Consider the following 20,095-nt stretch of genomic DNA (forward strand, 5'->3'; position numbering starts at 1 on the left):
TGTGCAAAGTATATGTTGGAGATTGCTTGAGAGCTTTTATTTTGCAGATGGCATGATTATCCTCTCTGAGATAGACAAAAGGCGTTATATTGTGCAAGCATGCAAGGGTGCAGTGTTTGTTGGAGAAACTTGTCTACTTCTGCATAAATTGACAAAGCTGAATACTTGTCTTGCACTACAAAGAGTGAAACGTATGGGCTTTTGCATGCCTGCAAGCTATAGTAACTGACTAACTTGTTCGTTCACATGAGAATTAAGATTGGCAATACTGCAAGAAAAGGGTGTGCAAAAGCCAAAAGGATCTGGTTAATTAAATGGATTAACTTTGCTAAGACATGTACTGTTATTTGTACCGCGTGGAATCATCTTTGGGATGAAACAATGAACATACCTTATGCAACATACTGACGATGTGTATTGTAGATAGGAAAAAACTTAAATAAATTAATTCATTCGTTGATATAGCAATTAAATCTGAGTCAAATTCGAAATTTAGCTTAGCATGCATTTCTTGCTCGAAAATAAGTACGATATACCAAATTCTGGATCAAAAAGACAGGAAGTGCACATCAAAAAAGGAATTTAGAACGCCTCGAATTAAAACATGGAAATGATCGAACGAATTAGGGGGTGAGAGGAACTGAGGATAACGAGCTAGCTGACTTAGCAATCCCATTGGAGCTGGTCTATGCCGATGCCATGGCCGGCGCCGCTGTAAAACATCCCGCACGACTCCATCAGCTCCAGGTCGAAGGCCGTGGTGGCAACGGCGGATCCGTACATCGCTGAAGAGACGTCCACAATATCCACGCCCTTGGCAGTTGCCGCACCGCCGTTCATCATCATTGGCGCCGGCGGCCCAACCACCTCCTCCTGTCCCAACCCTTGCTGCTGCAGGTGCTGTTGCGACATTTCGATCCCTCCGCCCATTCCATCAGGCTCAACGACGGTTGCCCACATTGCTGCCGTCTCGTCCATGAATGCCGACATTCCCATGCCCTGGTTGAAGCCGTTGCTAGCGTTAGGCATGCCGGCGGCGTGCTCCATGGAAGAAGACGAATTAGAGGAGCCATTCAGGAAGTCCATGGAGGCGTGGACGCCGGCGCTGTTCTGATCCGTAAAGCTCATGAGCAAAGCACCGTTGTTGGTGTGGTCGTTGTACGGGTAGCCCTGCTGCATCGCCACTGCAGCATGGTGGTGAGCGTGCTCGTCATGCTGCCCATTCGCCATGCCAGGGTTAGGGACGTCGTACAATCCCGGCGGCGGCACCATGGATGGCGGCACCGCAACCGTGGCAGGCGCTTTGGTCGGGGAGCTGATGGTGAACGGAGGCGTGTCGTTTCCGTTGGAGGAGTGAAACTGGGAGGCGGCATGATTGTTGCTAGGGTTGTTGGTGTTGCCGCTGCCGCCATGGGCATGGAGGAGGTTCTTGGATGCCGGGAGCAGGTTGTGTGTCTTGGGGTCGAGGCCCTGCGCGATGAGCTTCTTCTTGATGCAGGAGTTCCAGAAGTTCTTGACCTCGTTGTCCGTGCGCCCCGGAAGGTGCTTGGCGATCTGTGCCCACCTGCCATGCCATGGATCATGCGATCGACCAGTCGGGTCAATTCAATTGTCTCCGCGTTTCAAGCTAGCACCAAGCTGAATAATTCAGGCAGACACATGTAGTATTACCTGTTGCCGAGGATGCGGTGGACGTCGAGGATGGTGCGCTCCTCCTGCTCCGTGAAGGTGCCGCGCTTGAGGTCAGGGCGGAGGTAGTTGATCCAGCGGAGCCGGCAGCTCTTGCCGCACCGCTGCAGCCCTGAACCGCCACGACCGTCAGGAGAAGAAGCGTCGATTCGTCAGATCTCCGCGATCGAGATAGATGGAAGGACGAAGCTGGGTAATCAAGGTTCACGGACGACGTACCGGCGTTCTTGGGGACGGCGCTCCAGCAGCTGTGTCCGTTGGCCGTGATGTACCTGAGGAGCTTCTCGTCCTCCTCCGGCGACCAGAGCCCCCGCTTGACCTTCTGCTTGCTGCAGCAGTGGTGCCCCATAGCCGCCTGAGCCTGACCTAGCTAGCCTACTCGCCCTTCTCCTCCTCCTCCTCCTCCTCCTCCTCCTCCTCCTCCTCCTCCTCCTCCTCCTCCTCCTCCTCCTCCTCCTCTCTCTCTCTCTCTCAGACTCTCACGCGGACACACACGCACGCAGAGACTCAGGCAAGGCACGGCGCTGCCCGGCCGTTTGTCCGAGTCAATTGAGCTTTATGCCGCTGTGTGTGGAGGAAGGGAACACCAAATAAAGTTTGTCCATTGTCGCATCCATCGCAAAAGGTGGCTTGTACGTTGGAGGAGGAAGTTTCAATTCACCAGGTGATTGATACGTAGTGATATGAGTAGCAGCAAACAGTGAACGCCCAGCAGAAATCAACTTTGTTAATCATCAACTGGATGTACGTGTTTCTTGCTAAAACTTGTGAAGCTAGGCTAGCTGCCGTGAGAAGGATTCTTTACATGGAAGGCAGCTGCTGCCTGCTGGCCGGGACTCTTGAAGAACAAGAGAGATCGATTGCCCTATATGGAAACGCACGCATGCCCTCTCTGTCGGTGCAGACATCGATGGTGATACTCTCTGCACGGTCACTATTGCAGGGTATGCACCATTCAATTAGTTGTAATCGATCACGTTTACTTATTAGTTAATACTCTCACCGGCTTTTCTTTAACATAAGGCCCTTTGTCCACCTTTATATATAAAGCCATCACATCATCGCCATACATAAGTTTTACAAAACCCTTCTCGACCCCTCATGGATCATGTACTCATAGATACAGGGACGCTAAGAAAAAGCTATAGTAACAACACCACACACAAAGGCCTAGTAACAAAAAGAGGAAGTGTCATCATGAAGTCCGGCCCGCATGTGGCTCGTGTATGTAGATCTCTAACCGCATCCCGTGCCACGTCAGCTCCCTATCCTTCGGTGCAGACATCGATAGTGATCCTCTCCGCACAGTCACTATTGTAGGGTATGCACCATTTGGTTCGTTAATTGATCATGTTTACTTGTTAGTTAATACTACCATCATTTTCTCGAAGATGTCGTTTTAAACAACAGGAAGATCAATAAGCTAAAATAGAGGTGGTGATGTGAAAACTAGCTTGTGCATCACCTGGGGCAACAAAAAAAAACCTGCTCTAACAGGTGACCTATAGCTATATTATGATGTATATTTTTTTGCATGTAATGTATATTTTTCCACCATATGATGTAAATATACATCTTCACTGGGTTGACGTAAAACAAATCCCTCTCCCCCGAGCAGCCGAACCGCCATGTTGAACGCCTCCAGTGTCTTCTTCGATTCCTCGCATTTCTGTAGCTGTCCCACCAAAATGCCACCGGATCGCCGCTGTCGAGCCCTGTCTCGCTAGTTGTTACCCGCAGAATTAGGGCGAATCGCGACCGAATCATGTTGCACTGTTTGGGGTGTCGTTGTGTCGCCACCCCAAGAGCTCCACGGGTTTCCGTGGCTTTTGGTTGCGGTAATCCAGCCGATACACCGCCGAGATACAGTCGATAGACGCGCTGGTGGCTCGACACCTTTGCATCGCCAGAAATCGTTGCGCACGCGACGACACGACAACGTGGAGGTTCGGCCAACCGTGGTTGGAGTTGAATTTCTGTCCACCTCGTAAAAGTCGAGTTCCTAGCGCCGGAGGTGTGCATGGTCGCCCGCAAGAAGGACATGGAGAATCGTCAGGCCTTCCTGCAGCTTCGGCCCACAAGTCCGACGAGGTGGCCATGGCGAGGTTGTGCAGTGAGAACCCGGAGCTTGTGCAATTGGAGATGGAGTACTACGTTGCGAAAAACGGAGCGAAGAAGACAAAAGCTGCGGAGTCGGAGGCCGGCCCCTTGACTACCATCTTCTAGTCTGACTCTGATGAGTTGGACTCGTACTTCTGGAATGTCCTCAGTGCCTCCGATGAAGACGACGATTGGGTTGATCTCTAGATAGGCCATGTAGTGCATCAGACTCAAGGTAGTTTGGTTGAACCTTTTTTAAAAAAAAAAGGAGACATAGCACTGGCCTCTGCATCGATCCATGCATGCCGCCTCTGCATCAGTCAAACTATGAATTGTCGGAGTCATTCTATGTATTGTCAGAGTCGAGTTTGAATGTATCAAACTGTCGAAACGGATTTAGACGTGTTGAAATGGAAGTTTGAATTGTTGAACTCCAAATTTGAAGTGTCGAAGAAGGGTTGGCAGTGGTGGATGTGCCCTATCTTGTACCATCTTGTACAGGAAAAAACTACACATAACCTATATTGTAGTTTTTGGTGATGTATAATTTATAGGGCATCTGTTATGCGTGTCCTGTTTATACATCATCTGTTTAACTTTGTTTGGGTGCAGTGTGTGACCCGAGTCTGATTTAGAATGTAGTCCAAATTCCCTATCATAGGACTAGGAGGGTGTGGAGTCGGACTTTATCCAAACACACTAGTAGAAAACAGGGCTTTCGTGTGAGCCTTTTGTCGCGGGCGCGCCTGCACCCGCGACAAATGGCCTGGCCACGTCGCCCCGAAACCATTTGGAGCGAGCCGGGCCTTTTATCGCGCCCTTTTGTCGCGGGCCGAATCACAACCCGCGACAAAAGGGGTCTGAGCTCTGGCGCCTCCTGCCAGCACCACGACCCGCGACAAAAGGGCCATGCCTATATATACACGCAGCCAGCCCCCCCCCCCCCCCCTCCCCACATTTTTTTCCTTGGTGGTGAAAGGTGGAGGTGTATGCTAGCTTATTTTTTCTTCATGTGCACAAGAGGTGTTTGATGGAATGCTTGTGAGGGATCCACTTGATTTTATTTGATAAGATTTCTCCTCTTTTTGATCCTAAAAGGTTAGCAACTATTTTCTCGTATATACATAGTCCGTACAATACTAATTTTAGCAAGGTGATTGCGTCTGATACACTTATGATGCAGATGAGTCATCCATGGATGTACGGTAACCGATGTGCTCCCGCTTTCGAGAGAGGGCGTGAATTCTTTCCTGCTTGTGGCCGAGGCCAACAAGTCGAAGCAAGGTTTTATGTGTTGTCCATGTCTGAAATGTAAGAATGAGAAGGATTACTCTTGCTCAAGAGACATTAAGAGCCACCTGCTTCGGTTTGGATTCATGTCCAGCTATAATGTTTGGACCAAGCACGGAGAAGAAGGGGTTATGATGGAAGACGGCGATGAAGAAAAAGATAACGATGACCAGTACCGATCTATGTTCTCTGAATGCGATGATACCGCAATGGACGACAATGAAGAAGAAGGAGGTGAAGAACAGGCATCAGATGATCATGTTGATGATGATCTTCGTCGGGCCATTTCTGATGCAAGAAGAGACTGTGCCACGGATAAGGAGAGGTTGCAGTTCGACAAGATGTTAGAGGACCACCACAAATTGTTGTACCCAGGTTGTGAAGATGGACATAGAAAACTGGGTAGCATATTGGAATTGCTGAAATGGAAGGCAGAGGTCGGTGTGACTGACTCGGGATTTGAGAAATTGATGATAATATTAAAGAAGCTGTTTCCAAGAAATAACGAATTGCCCGTCAGTACATATGAAGCAAAGAAGCTTGTCTGCCCTCTAGGATTAGATGTGCAAGAAGATACATGCATGCATTAATGATCGTATCCTCTACCGCGGTGAGAAGTACGAGAATTTGAATAAATGCCCGATATGCGGTGCATTGCGGTATAAGATCGGAAAAGATGACCCTGGTGATGTTGAGGGCGAGCCACCCGAGAAGAGGGTTCCTGCGAAGGTGATGTGGTATGCTCCCATAATACCACGATTGAAACGTTTGTTCAGAAACAAAGAGCATGCCAAGTTGTTGCGATGGCACATGGAAGAACGTAAGAAAGACGCGATGTTGAGGCACCCCGCTGATGGTCGGCAGTGGAGAAACATCGGGAGAGAGTTCCCGGATTTTGCAGGTGAGGCAAGGAACTTATACTTTGGTCTAAGTACAGATGGCATGAATCCTTTTGGGGAGCAGAGCTGCAGTCACAACACCTGGCCCGTGACTCTATGTATCTACAACCTTCCTCCTTGGTTGTGCATGAAGCGGAAGTTCATTATGATGCCAGTGCTTATCCAAGGCCCAAAGCAACCAGACAACGACATTGATGTGTACCTAAGGCCATTAGTCGATGAACTTTTGGAGTTGTGGGCCAAACCAGGTGTACGTGTGTGGGATGAGCACACCGAGCAAGAATTTGACCTACGAGCGTTGCTATTCGTAACCATCAATAATTGGCCTGCTCTTAGTAACATTTCAGGACAGTACGAACAAAGGATACAATGCATGCACACACTTGTTTAGATGAGACTCGAAAGTAAATATTTGGGAAAAAGCAGAAAAGTTGTGTACCCGTTCAATCGTCGTTTCCTTCCGCGCAAGCATCCCTTAAGGAAAAAAGGCAAGCATTTCGATGGCGAGGCTGACCGCCGTCCGAAGCCTGTCCCCGTAGTGGTGCTTGATATATTTGACATGGTCAAGGATTTAAATGTTATCTTTGGAAAGGGTCCAGGCAGTCGACCTGTTCCGAAAGACGATGACGGACACGCGCCCATGTGGAAGAAGAAATCTATTTTTTGGGAGCTAGAATATTGGAAAGTCCTGGAAGTCCGCCCTGCAATCGACGTGATGCACCTGACCAAGAATCTTTGTGTGAATATTCTAGGTTTTCTGGGCGTGTATGGAAAGACAAAAGATACACCAGAAGCACGGGAGGACCAGGAAAGTCATAAAGGACGAAACGGCAATCATCCAGGGCAGTTTGTAGGGCCTGCCAGCTACGCTCTTACCAAACAAGAGAAGGAGATCTTTTTTGAAGCGCTATTCAGTATCAAGGTTCCATCTGGTTTCTCGTTGAATATAAAGAGGATAGTAAATATGAAGGAGAAAAAATTCCAGAACCTGAAGTCCCATGACTGTCACGTGCTTATGACACAAGTGCTTCCGGTTGCATTGAGGGGACTTCTACCAGAAAATGTTCGACTAGCCATTGTGAAGATATGTGCATTCCTCAACGCAATTTCTCAGAAGGTAATGGATCCAGAAACTTTGTCAGGATTACAGGAAGATGTGGTCGAATGTCTTGTCAGCTTCGAGTTGTTGTTCCCACCACATAGAGGAGATATGGGAACTTGACTATGGTCCCACTTTTAAGGTCCCTTTGTTTCGGTGCAAATGGGTGAAGCTCAGCGGTATACATATTGACGATAAGTACGGTATGATAACAGTGGATCCCAACAATCTTGCGTACCTGGACGAGCCATTTGTCCTAGCCAGCGAGGTGGCTCAAGTTTTCTACGTGAAGGACATGTCTAGCAAATCAAGAAAAAGAAATCAACAAAAGAATACATCAACCAAGGAGCCAAAGCGCCACATAGTTCTTTCGGGGAAAAGAAACATCGTGGGAGTGGATGACAAGACAGACATGTCAGAAGATTATAATAAGTTTAAAGAAATTCCGCCCTTCACGGTGAAAATTGACCCAATCATCTTACTAAATGATGAACATTCTCCATGGCTACGGCGTAGAAGATCACAACACTAGATGGCGATGTAATAATGTATTCTTCATATATAGTTCCCAAGACAATCTCTACATTTTTGTAATAATGAGAACCCTTTCCCCAACACTGTTAGAGGAGACGGAGTCTTTCACGGGCTTGCAGGGAAATTTTTCCGAGGAGCAGCTTCCGAAGATGCCGTAGCGCGTGTGCACCAACGACATCTTCGAGAAGCTGCGCCACGGGAGATTTCCCAACCCTTTCCTTCATCCATGGGAATGAAACTGTGCTTGGCTTGTTGATCTGCTTGGCAAGGCGTATCGATGCTCCTTTTATAGGCACGGCACCGCTTCTACTTTGTCTTGTTACTTCGATAGGGGTCGTGCGCTACATGCTTTATCTCATCGAGCAGTGCGTCCACCCACGCGTCCTTATCCTGCCGACAGCTTTAGTACCGGTTGCAGCCACCAACCGTGACAAAAGGTTACCGACACATCCTTATCCTGCCGACAGCTTTAGTCCCGGTTGCAGCCACCAACCGTGACAAAAGGTTACCCGCACATCATCCCCCCAGATAAGGCCCTCCTAGATAAGCCTCCCCCCGTCTTTTGTCCCGGTTTGAGCCTCCACCCGGGATGAAAGTTTCGCGCGCCACTTCGTTCCCGCCTATTTTCTTCCCGCATTCCCGCCATTTTTCCACTATATATATGTAGGCTTGGACTCATATCTACGAACCTCATCACTCTCTCCCATGGCTTCCATCGTATGTCTAACACCCCGGGAGGCGGAGGCGCTTTGCGCCTCGAACTACCCCTGCCCACCCGGCTACCGCGTCCCGACCGGCTGGTTGCTGAGCGTCGGAGGCGTACCGGTCCCTCCTATCCCTCTAGGTGTGCCACGCGAGATGGCCATCACGAACCACTACTATTTCGAGCTCACGCCTGAGCAGCGGAGGAATCCCCAGTGGCATCCCGACTACAGCCCGACATGGGACAACTTCTTCATCAATCGGCGTGAGAGGGCGGTTGCCAGGTACGAGGAGGACGGCCCGCCTCCTTCGAACTTCAACGAGGCCGGCCGTCGGATGTGGTGGCGCGGCCGGACTCTCCAGAGCGTCATGGCCTATCGCGGCCCCCGCCTGCGCTACCCTCAATCCCAGCCCACGCGTGGTCATCCGCCGAGGTTCGACAACCGCGACCCCGATGGTAGCGACGATGACGTCGGCGACTATGATGACTACGGTGGCGACTATTATAGGGCTAGGCACGACTATGATTGAATGGCTCCAACATTCGAATCCGGCCATGTATCTTATTTTTCAGTTGAACTCGTACTTTAATTTCAGTTCAATCGTAATAAATTTCGTGTCAACCACTTTATTGAACAAAAACAACCGACAACGACTTTATAAACTAAATTTAAACTAATAGAACCGACAACGACTTTATTGAAATTACAATAAAATAGATAAATTACTAGTCTAGTCTCTACTCGTCGTCGGAGGTTGTCTCCGTCCAAATGTCATCCCATCGAGGGTCGTTTTCGGTCCAAGTTGTATTCGGGTTCTCGAGCTCGAAGGCGGCGACGGCCCGACGGTGGCGCCTGTTGGACCTGCGTTGTGCCCTAAGGTTAGCAAAGAACGCGTCGGTGTTGTCGACATCGTTGGGGAACTGCGCCCTTGATGGCGTGTATTTCACACGTTCGTTGGGCAACCCCAAGAGGAAGGTATGATGCGCACAACAGCAAGTTTTCCCTCAGAAAGAAACCAAGGTTTATCGAACCAGGAGGAGCCAAGAAGCACGTTGAAGGTTGATGGCGGCGGGATGTAGTGCGGCGCAACACCGGAGATTCCGGCGCCAACGTGGAACCTGCACAACACAACCAAAGTACTTTGCCCCAACGAAACAGTGAGGTTGTCAATCTCACCGGCTTGTCTGTAACAAAGGATTAACCGTATTGTGTGGAAGATGATTGTTTGCAGAGAAAACAGTAGAAACAAGTATTGCAGCAGATTTGTATTTCAGTATTAAAGAATGGACCGGGGTCCACGAGTTCACTAGAGGTGTCTCTCCCATAAGATAAAAGCATGTTGGGTGAACAAATTACAGTCGGGCAATTGACAAATAGAGAGGGCATAACAATGCACATACATGACATGATAAGTATAGTGAGATTTAATTGGGCATTAGGACAAAGTACATAGACCGCCATCCAACCGCATCTATGCCTAAAAAGTCCACCTTCAGGTTATCATCCGAACCCCCTCCAGTATTAAGTTGCAAAGCAACAGACAATTGCATTAAGTATGGTGCGTAATGTAATCAACAACTACATCCTCGGACATAGCGCCAATGTTTTATCCCTAGTGGCAACAACACAACACAACCTTAGAACTTTCGTCACTCGTCCCGGTGTCAATGCGAGCATGAACCCACTATCGAGCATAAATACTCCCTCTTGGAGTTAAAAGTAAAAACTTGGCCAGAGCCTCTACTAGTAACGGAGAGCATGCAAGATCATAAACAACACATATGTAATAACTTGATAATTAACATGACATGGTATTCTCTATCCATCGGATCCCGACAAACACAACATATAGAATTACGGATAGATGATCTTGATCATGTTAGGCAGCTCACAAGATCCGACAATGAAGCACAATGAGGAGAAGACAACCATCTAGCTACTGCTATGGACCCATAGTCCAGGGGTGAACTACTCACTCATCACTCCGGAGGCGACCATGGCGGTGTAGAGTCCTCCGGGAGATGAATCCCCTCTCCGGCAGGGTGCCGGAGGAGATCTCCGGAATCCCCGAGATGGGATCGGCGGCGGTGGCGTCTCGGCAAGGTTTTCCGTATCGTGGTTTTTCGCATCGGGGGTTTCGCGACGGAGGCTTTAAGTAGGCGGAAGGGCAACGTGGGGGGCCACACGAGGGCCCCACACTACGGGTCGGCGCGGCCAAGACCTAGGCCGCGCCGCCCTATAGTGGCGGCCCCTCGTGGCCCCACTTCGACTCCTCTTCGGTCTTCCGGAAGCTTCGTGGCAAAATAGGACCCTGGGTCTTGATTTCGTCCAATTCCGAGAATATTTCGTTACTAGGATTTCTGAAACCAAAAACAGCAGAAAACAAAGAATCGGCTCTTCGGCATCTTGTTAATAGGTTAGTTCCAGAAAATGCACGAATATGACATAAAGTGTGCATAAAACATGTAGGTATCATCAATAATATGGCATGGAACATAAGAAATTATCGATACGTTGGAGACGTATCAGCATCCCCAAGCTTAGTTCTGCTCGTCCCGAGCAGGTAAAACGATAACAAAGATAATTTCTGAAGTGACATGCCATCATAACCTTGATCATACTATTTGTAAACATATGTAATGAATGCAGCGATCAAAACAATGGTAATGACATGAGTAAACAAGTGAATCATAAAGCAAAGACTTTTCATGAATAGTACTTCAAGACAAGCATCAATAAGTCTTGCATAAGAGTTAACTCATAAAGCAATAAATCAAAGTAAAGGTATTGAAGCAACACAAAGGAAGATTAAGTTTCAGCGGTTGCTTTCAACTTGCAACATGTATATCTCATGGATAATTGTCAACATAGAGTAATATAACAAGTGCAATATGCAAGTATGTAGGAATCATTGCATAGTTCACACAAGTGTTTGCTTCTTGAGGTGGAGAGAGATAGGTGAACTGACTCAACATAAAAGTAAAAAGAATGGTCCTTCAAAGAGGAAAGCATCGATTGCTATATTTGTGCTAGAGCTTTTATTTTGAAAACATGAAACAATTTTGTCAACGGTAGTAATAAAGCATATGAGTTATGTAAATTATATCTTACAAGTTGCAAGCCTCATGCATAGTATACTAATAGTGCCCGCACCTTGTCCTAATTAGCTTGGACTACCGGATCTTTGCAATACACATGTTTTAACCAAGTGTCACAATGGGGTACCTCCATGCCGCCTGTACAAAGGTCTAAGGAGAAAGCTCGCATTTCGGATTTCTCGCTTTTGATTATTCTCAACTTAGACATCCATACCGGGACAACATGGACAACAGATAATGGACTCCTCTTTAATGCATAAGCATGTGGCAACAATTATTATTCTCATATGAGATTGAGGATATATGTCCAAAACTGAAACTTCCACCATGAATCATGGCTTTAGTTAGCGGCCCAATGTTCTTCTCTAACAATATGCATGCTCCAACCATAAATGTGGTAGATCTCTCTTACTTCAGAAAAGACGGACATGCATAGCAACTCACATGATATTCAACAGATAATAGTTGATGGCGTCCCCAGGAACATGGTTATCGCACAACAAGCAACTTAATAAGAGATAAAGTGCATAAGTACATATTCAATACCACAATAGTTTTTAAGCTATTTGTCCCATGAGCTATATATTGCAAAGGTGAATGATGGAATTTTAAAGGTAGCACTCAAGCAATTTACTTTGGAATGGCGGATAAATACCATGTAGTAGGTAGGTATGGTGGACACAAATGGCATAGTGGTTGGCTCAACGATTTTGGATGCATGAGAAGTATTCCCTCTCGATACAAGGTTTAGGCTAGCAAGGTTGTTTGAAACAAACACAAGGATGAACGGTGCAGCAAAACTCACATAAAAGACATATTGTAAACATTATAAGACTCTACACCGTCTTCCTTGTTGTTCAAAACTCAATACTAGATATTATCTAGACTCTAGAGAAACCAAATATGCAAACCAAATTAGCAAGCTCTAAGTGTTTCTCCATTAATAGGTGCAAAGTATATGATGCAAGAGCTTAAACAAGAGCACAACAATTGCCAAGTATCAAATTATCCAAGACATTTTAGAATTACTACATGTAGTATTTTCCAATTCCAACCATATAACAATTTAACGAAGAAGAAACTTCGCCATGAATACTATGAGTAGAGCCTAAGGACATACTTGTCCATATGCTACAGCGGAGCGTGTCTCTCTCCCACAAAGTGAATGCTAGGATCCATTTTATTCAAACAAAACAAAAACAAAAACAAACCGACGCTCCAAGCAAAGTGCATAAGATGTGACGGAATAAAAATATAGTTTCGGGGGAGGAACCCGATAATGTTGTCGATGAAGAAGGGGATGCCTTGGGCATCCCCAAGCTTAGACGCTTGAGTCTTCTTAGAATATGCAGGGGTGAACCACCGGGGCATCCCCAAGCTTAGAGCTTTCACTCTCCTTGATCATATTGCATCATACTCCTCTCTTGATCCTTGAAAACTTCCTCCACACCAAACTCGAAACAACTCATTAGAGGGTTAGTGCACAATAAAAATTAACATGTTCAGAGGTGACATAATCATTCTTAACACTTCTGGACATTGCATAAAGCTACTGGACATTAATGGATCAAAGAAATTCATCCAACATAGCAAAAGAGGCAATGCGAAATAAAAGGCAGAATCTGTCAAAACAGAACATTCCGTAAAGATGGATTTTATTAGGGCACCAGACTAGCTCAAATAAAAATGCCCAAATTGAATGAAAGTTGCGTACATATCTGCGGATCACTCACGTAAATTGGCTTAATTTTCTGAGTTACCTACAGAGAATTAGACCCAGATTCGTGACAGAAAAGAAATCTGTTTCGCGCAGTAATCCAAATCTAGTATTTACTTTACTATCAAAGACTTTACTTGGCACAACAAAACATAAAACTAAGATAAGGAGAGGTTGCTACAGTAGTAAACAACTTCCAAGACTCAAATATAAAACAAAAATACTGTAGCAAAATAACACATGGGTTATCTCCCAAGAAGTTCTTTCTTTATAGCCATTAAGATGGGCTCAGCAGCTTTAATGATGCACTCGCAAGAAATAGTTTTTGGAGCAAAAGAGAGCATCAAGAGGCAAATTCAAAACACATTCAAGTCTAAAATGCTTCCTATGCATAGGAATCTTGTAAATAAACAAGTTCATGAAGAGCAAAGTAACAAGCATAGGAAGATAAAACAAGTGTAGCTTCAAAAATTTCAGCACATAGAGAGGTGTTTTAGTAACATGAAAATTTCTACAACCATATTTTCCTCTCTCATAATAATTTTCAGTAGCATCATGAGCAAACTCAACAATGTAACTATCACATAAAGCATTCTTATCATGAGTCTCATGCATAAAATTATTACTCTCCACGAAAGCATAATCAATTTTATTAGTTGTAGTGGGAGCAAATTCAACAAAGTGGCTATCATCATATATAGGAGGCATATTGTGATCATAAAAGAAAATTTTATCCTCAATGCTTGGGGGACTAAAAAGATCATGCTCATCAGAGCCAGCTTCCCCAAGCTTAGAATTTTCCATAGCATTAGCAACAATGGTGTTCAAAGCATCCATAGTAATAACATTCCCATTAGCATGCATATAAAGTTCCATGGGTTTTTTAATTCTCTCTTCAAACACATCATGTCCTAATTCAAGATAAAGTTCATAAAGATCTCTCATATTTTTGTTGTTTTCCATTATGCTTAACTAGTGAAATAAAAACATGCATGATATTTAGTAAAGTAAAACAAGTAACTAATTTTTTTGTGTTTTTGATATAGAATGCAAGACAGTAAGTAAAGTAAAGCTAGCAACTAATTTTTTTGTGTTTTGATATAATGCAGCAAACAAAGTAGTAAATAAAATAAAGCAAGACAAAAACAAAGTAAAGAGATTGAGAAGTGGAGACTCCCCTTGCAGCGTGTCTTGATCTCCCGGCAACGGCGCCAGAAAATATGCTTGATGGCGTGTATTTCACACGTTCGTTGGGCAACCCCAAGAGGAAGGTATGATGCGCACAGCAGCAAGTTTTCCCTCGGAAAGAAACCAAGGTTTATCGAACCAGGAGGAGCCAAGAAGCACGTTGAAGGTTGATGGCGGCGGGATGTAGTGCGGCGCAACACCGGAGATTCCGGCGCCAACGTGGAACCCGCACAACACAACCAAAGTACTTTGCCCCAACGAAACAGGTGAGGTTGTCAATCTCACCGGCTTGCTGTAACAAAGGATTAACCGTATTGTGTGGAAGATGATTGTTTGCAGAGAAAACGAGTAGAAACAAGTATTGCAGCAGATTTGTATTTCAAGTATTAAAGAATGGACCGGGGTCCACAGTTCACTAGAGGTGTCTCTCCCATAAGATAAAAGCATGTTGGGTGAACAAATTACGGTCGGGCAATTGACAAATAGAGAGGGCATAACAATGCACATACATGACATGATAAGTATAGTGAGATTTAATTGGGCATTACGACAAAGTACATAGACCGCCATCCAACTGCATCTATGCCTAAAAGTCCACCTTCGAGGTTATCATCCGAACCCCTCCAAGTATTAAGTTGCAAAGCAACGAGACAATTGCATTAAGTATGGTGCGTAATGTAATCAACAACTACATCCTCGGACATAGCGCCAATGTTTTATCCCTAGTGGCAACGAGCACAACACAACCTTAGAACTTTCGTCATCTGTCCCGGGTGTCAATGCGGGCATGAACCCACTATCGAGCATAAATACTCCCTCTTGGAGTTAAAAGTAAAAACTTGGCCGGAGCCTCTACTAGTAACGGAGAGCATGCAAGATCATAAACAACACATATGTAATAACTTGATAATTAACATGACATGGTATTCTCTATCCATCGGATCCCGACAAACACAACATATAGAATTACGAGATAGATGATCTTGATCATGTTAGGCAGCTCACAAGATCCGACAATGAAGCACAATGAGGAGAAGACAACCATCTAGATACCGCTATGGACCCATAGTCCAGGGGTGAACTACTCACTCATCACTCCGGAGGCGACCATGGCGGTGTAGAGTCCTCCGGGAGATGAATCCCCTCTCCGGCAGGGTGCCGGAGGAGATCTCCGGAATCCCCGAGATGGGATCGGCGGCGGTGGCGTCTCGCAAGGTTTTCCGTATCGTGGTTTTTCGCATCGGGGGTTTCGCGACGGAGGCTTTAAGTAGGCGGAAGGGCAACGTGGGGGCCACACGAGGGCCCCACACTACAGGTCGGCGCGGCCAAGACCCGGGCCGCGCCGCCCTATAGTGGCGGCCCCTCGTGGCCCCACTTCGACTCCTCTTCGGTCTTCCGGAAGCTTCGTGGCAAAATAGGACCCCGGGTCTTGATTTCGTCCAATTCCGAGAATATTTCGTTACTAGGATTTCTGAAACCAAAAACAGCGAGAAAACAGAACCGGCTCTTCGGCATCTTGTTAATAGGTTAGTTCCAGAAAATGCACGAATATGACATAAAGTGTGCATAAAACATGTAGGTATCATCAATAATATGGCATGGAACATAAGAAATTATCGATACGTTGGAGACGTATCAGCCCTCCACTGGCGCATCAACTGCTCGTCGCGCTCGGCGATGGCGATCCTGCGCTGCACCTGGCGGTGCCGGCGACGGTCCTCGTCGTCGACGAGGCACGGCGGTGGCGCGAGGAACTCCGCCTCCTCTAGCGATTCAACATCCGGGAAGTTCATGTCGCGCCCGGCCGCCGAAAGCGCCACGCTGCCGCGTCGTAAGCGCGCGCCGCCAGCTCCGGCGTGTTGTACGTGCCGAGGGTGAGGCGGAAGCCACCGGCGCGTATCTCGGCGGTGAACCTACCGCTCGGACGCACTCGAACGCCACGGAAACCGGACGCCCCTCGACGACGTGGAGGCATCCCGGAGATGAATGAGCGGAGGCGGTGGCGACGTGTGGTTGCGCCCGCACTCGTCGCTCTATATAGCGCACGCGGGGCATGGCACGTATAAGCGGTGGCTACACGTCGCACGCCGGCGTCGGCGGGGCGAGGCACGTGGAAGCGGTGGCTACACGTCGCACGCCGGCGTCGGCGGGGCGAGGCACGTGGAAGCGGTGACGACACGTCGCATGACGGCGTCGACGGGACGCGACACGTGTGGCACGGCGGCGGTGAAAAGGGGTGAAACATACACGACTATCCGTTTCATATGATGCGAGATGCAAATAGGTATATGGATGTCATATTCATGTTCATTAGCTTTTTCTGATCAATATTCATATATAAAACATTTGTATTTGAGTTACCATTCAAAAGTTATTGAAATAATAGTTTTATTAATTTAAAATAGAAAAAAGAAAAAGGGGTGAAGATCGAGGTATGCTGATCCGTGGCACAGCCCATCCAACGGCTCTAGGCCGTTGGATTCAAACGGCCAGAGCCGTTGGATGCAGTTCCCACGGATCAGCTCCTACCCCCTTTTGTCGCGGGTCGTGCCACGGCCCGCGATAAAAGGCCCCCCCTTTTATCGCGGGTGGTGGCACGACCCGCGACAAAAGGGGGGCCTTTTATCGCGGGTCGTGCCACCACCCGCGACAAAAGGGGTTAGGTATAAAACCTGGGCGCCGCGGGCGGTGCCTCCACCCGCGACACACGGAGGCCATTCCCCTTAGCAAAATTGCGCCGCCAGGCTGCCCATTTTCGCCGCCGCCGCCGGCCATCTTCCTCGCCTCCGGCCGCCGCCCCCCCACTTCTGAGCCGCCTCTTCGCCGCCCCGCCTCGATCTGCGCCGCCTCTTCACCGCCCCGCCTCGATCTGCGCCGCCTCTGCGCCGCCCCGCCTCGATCTGCGCCACCTCGCCTCGATCTGCGCCGCTCCGGCCGCCGCCTCCTCTGGGGCACCCCGGCCGCCGCCGCCACCTCTGCGCCACCCTGCAGGTAGCCGCCACCCTCCGCCGCCCCGCGCGGCCGCCGGTGCCGGCCGGCCATGCCTTTTTTTAATTAGTTAGTTAGTTTAGTTTAGTTAGTATTAGTATTTAGTTTTAATTAGTATTAGTTAGTTAGTATTAGTATTAGTATTTAGATTAAATTTTATATTAGTTAGTATTAGTATTAGTATTTTGTAGATAGTTAATTCAAATTTTGTAGTTACTTAGTTTAAATTTTGTATTAATTCAAATCTTGTAGTTAGTTAGATTAAATTTTATATTAGTTTAAATTTTGTATTAGTTAGCTTGTAAACAACCGACGCAAACACTCTCGCGAACAACACTCGCCGACACCGCTCTCGCTCTCGCGAACAACACTCGCCGACACCCCTCTCCATCTCGCGAACACTCGCCGACACCCCTCTCCCTCTCAGGAACAACCGACGCAAACACTCACCGACACCCCTCTCCCTCTCGCGAACAACACTCGCCGACACCCCTCTTCTCTCCCTGTCACGAACAACCGACACCGACACCGGCCCTCTCCCTCTCGCAAACACCTCTCTCTCCCTCTCGCGAAAACCACCGACGCCGCAACTCCCATCTTCTCTCCCTCTCGCGAACAACCGACGCCGACACCGGCCCTCTCCCTCTCGCGAACAACCAACGCCGATTAGTGTTAGGGTTAGGTTAGTGTTTGGTTAGCTAGGGTTAGGGTTTGGTTAGTGTTTGATTAGGGTTAGGGTTAGAACATGTACTTATCGATTTAATTTTTGCGTAAACAATGGATCCATTCGAACGGGACTTGGAACAGGAAGACATTTTCGAGAACATAATCCGCGATGGTGATGGAGAAGCCGGCGGCTCCGGTGATGGAGAAGCCGACGGCTCCGGTGATCATGGAGAAGCCGGCGGCTCCGGTGATGGAGAAGCCAACGGCTCCGGTGATGGAGAAGCCGACGGCTCCGGTAATGACGAGGTATACGATCAGTTGAGGCATTAATGGAATTCTATATGTACATATGTATATAAATTAACTGATTTTTATTCTCTTAGGCCTCCGAAGATAAGTTGGAGAAACGAGGCCCGGCAAAGAGACTGGGCAAAAAAGACCACTTCAACATTGAAGCTATATCACCGGAAGGCCAACCTGTGGCACCCGCGAGTGTCAGAGTGACATTTAAGAATCAGTGCGGAGTTGTGGTTAGAGATCATATCCCGATCACTGTTGGAGAATGGAACAAGACCAAGAATGTGTCCGAAGATCAGGTTGCCGATAGGTACAAGAACACACTTTTTGACGACCTCATGTCACATTTCACTTTGCCAAATTTGGGATCGGACTCGAGAATGCCAAGCGCAGGGCGCTAGTGAAGAAATGGGCTCTTAAGAAGATGGGGGAACTTTTCCGAGCGTATAAGAACCGGTTATGGAAAGCTTATAAGGCCGAGAAGAAGCCTCCATTATTCGAAAACTACCTAGCGAAGCAGGAGCATAATTGGGAAGAATTTGTGAAGTACAAAGAATCGAGAGGAGGTTGTGAACTCTGTCCAAGAAAAACAAGAAGAATGCAAGCGAAAAGAAATATCACCATCATACGGGGCGAGGGGGCTACGAAGTAGCCATGCCTAAGTGGGATGCACAAGAGGCTGAGATGGAGCTGAAGGGGATCACTCCAGAACCCACGCGAGAAGGATGGGACATTAGGGCTCGAAATTGGTTCCTCGCGCATGGTTGTGAGTATGACATGAAGACAGGGAACATTGTTGAAAGTGACAACAGGGTTAGGGTACCCAAGGAAAAATGGATTGCCGTGACGACAGATATAAAGGCGGGAAAACTAAAGTTTGCTCCCGATAGAGAGAAATACTTGCTGACACTTGTCCTCGGTAATCCTGAGAAGGGAGGACGAACAAGAGGCTTCAGCCCTAGTGTTCTGTGGTCGCTTGGGTTTCCGGCCGACGCGGGGACTTATAGAAGCCGAGCGAGAGCTAAACAACGCGAGCTGGAGGTGCAGAATGACCGGATGGCCGAGTTCCAACGCCGACTTGACCAGCAGCAGCGGAGATTCAGCAGCAACAGCTGGAGATAAATGAACTAAAAGGACAGCGCCAGCCAGATAATACCGCTGGCATATCTCGGCCGACGAGACAGCAGCGTGGCCGACTCGGAGGCCCCTCCTAAACGGATGATAGATGGCGGTCCCGGCGACCCCGTGGATGGAATCAAGGAGCAAACACCTTGTGATCTCTATGTGGTGTTCGGGAACATGTCCGTTAAGGTGGCGGTCGGCTATGTCTTACCCGCATTTGGACTCGAAGGTGAGCCGGCAACATGGCATGGCAATCAGATTCCAGCCGGCTATGCTCGTGTCGGGGTGGATTCGGCTTGTACCGTCGTGGGAGACATTGGAGCTCTAGATCCCTGGAGGTGATGGGGGGCTTACACTCAGAGAGGTGCTGGGAGAAATCATTCTCTGGGAAAAGAAGAACATCAGGCTGCCAGGCTGGGTAGCCCCTAGTACCGGCCGTCCGAGCAGGTCACCATCACCTCCTCCGGTGATCGCAGGCCACCATCACCTCCTCCTATCGATCACATGTCGCCACCATCACCCCATGGGTACGACGTCGACCACGACATCTGTAGTCCATCTCCATCTCCAGCGCCGCCGCCTCCGCCCACTAAGACTCGGAATGCACCCAGCCGGAAGCGTTTTAAGAGTCCTGTCCGCAAGATGTCGCCCCTCCCAAAAGTACCAAAGGTTCCCCCCCCCCGTCCTTACGATCGTACTGCAGA

At 47.9% G+C, this 20,095-nt stretch overlaps 1 protein-coding gene across 1 annotated transcript; it reads right to left on the reverse strand.

Annotated features, from left to right (window-relative positions):
- Window positions 1–475: 475 nt before the first annotated feature.
- On the reverse strand, window positions 476–2,038 carry LOC124684469 (transcription factor MYB26-like). The gene is made up of 3 exons (XM_047218776.1): window positions 1,909–2,038; window positions 1,672–1,801; window positions 476–1,564 (listed from the first exon to the last, which is right to left on the reverse strand). Exons 1-3 carry the CDS (start codon window positions 2,036–2,038, stop codon window positions 664–666), a joined length of 1,161 nt encoding a protein of 386 aa, XP_047074732.1. The 3' UTR covers window positions 476–663.
- Window positions 2,039–20,095: the final 18,057 nt, after the last annotated feature.

This window comes from Lolium rigidum, chromosome 1, assembly GCF_022539505.1.
Source record: "Lolium rigidum isolate FL_2022 chromosome 1, APGP_CSIRO_Lrig_0.1, whole genome shotgun sequence".
NCBI lineage: Eukaryota > Viridiplantae > Streptophyta > Magnoliopsida > Poales > Poaceae > Lolium > Lolium rigidum.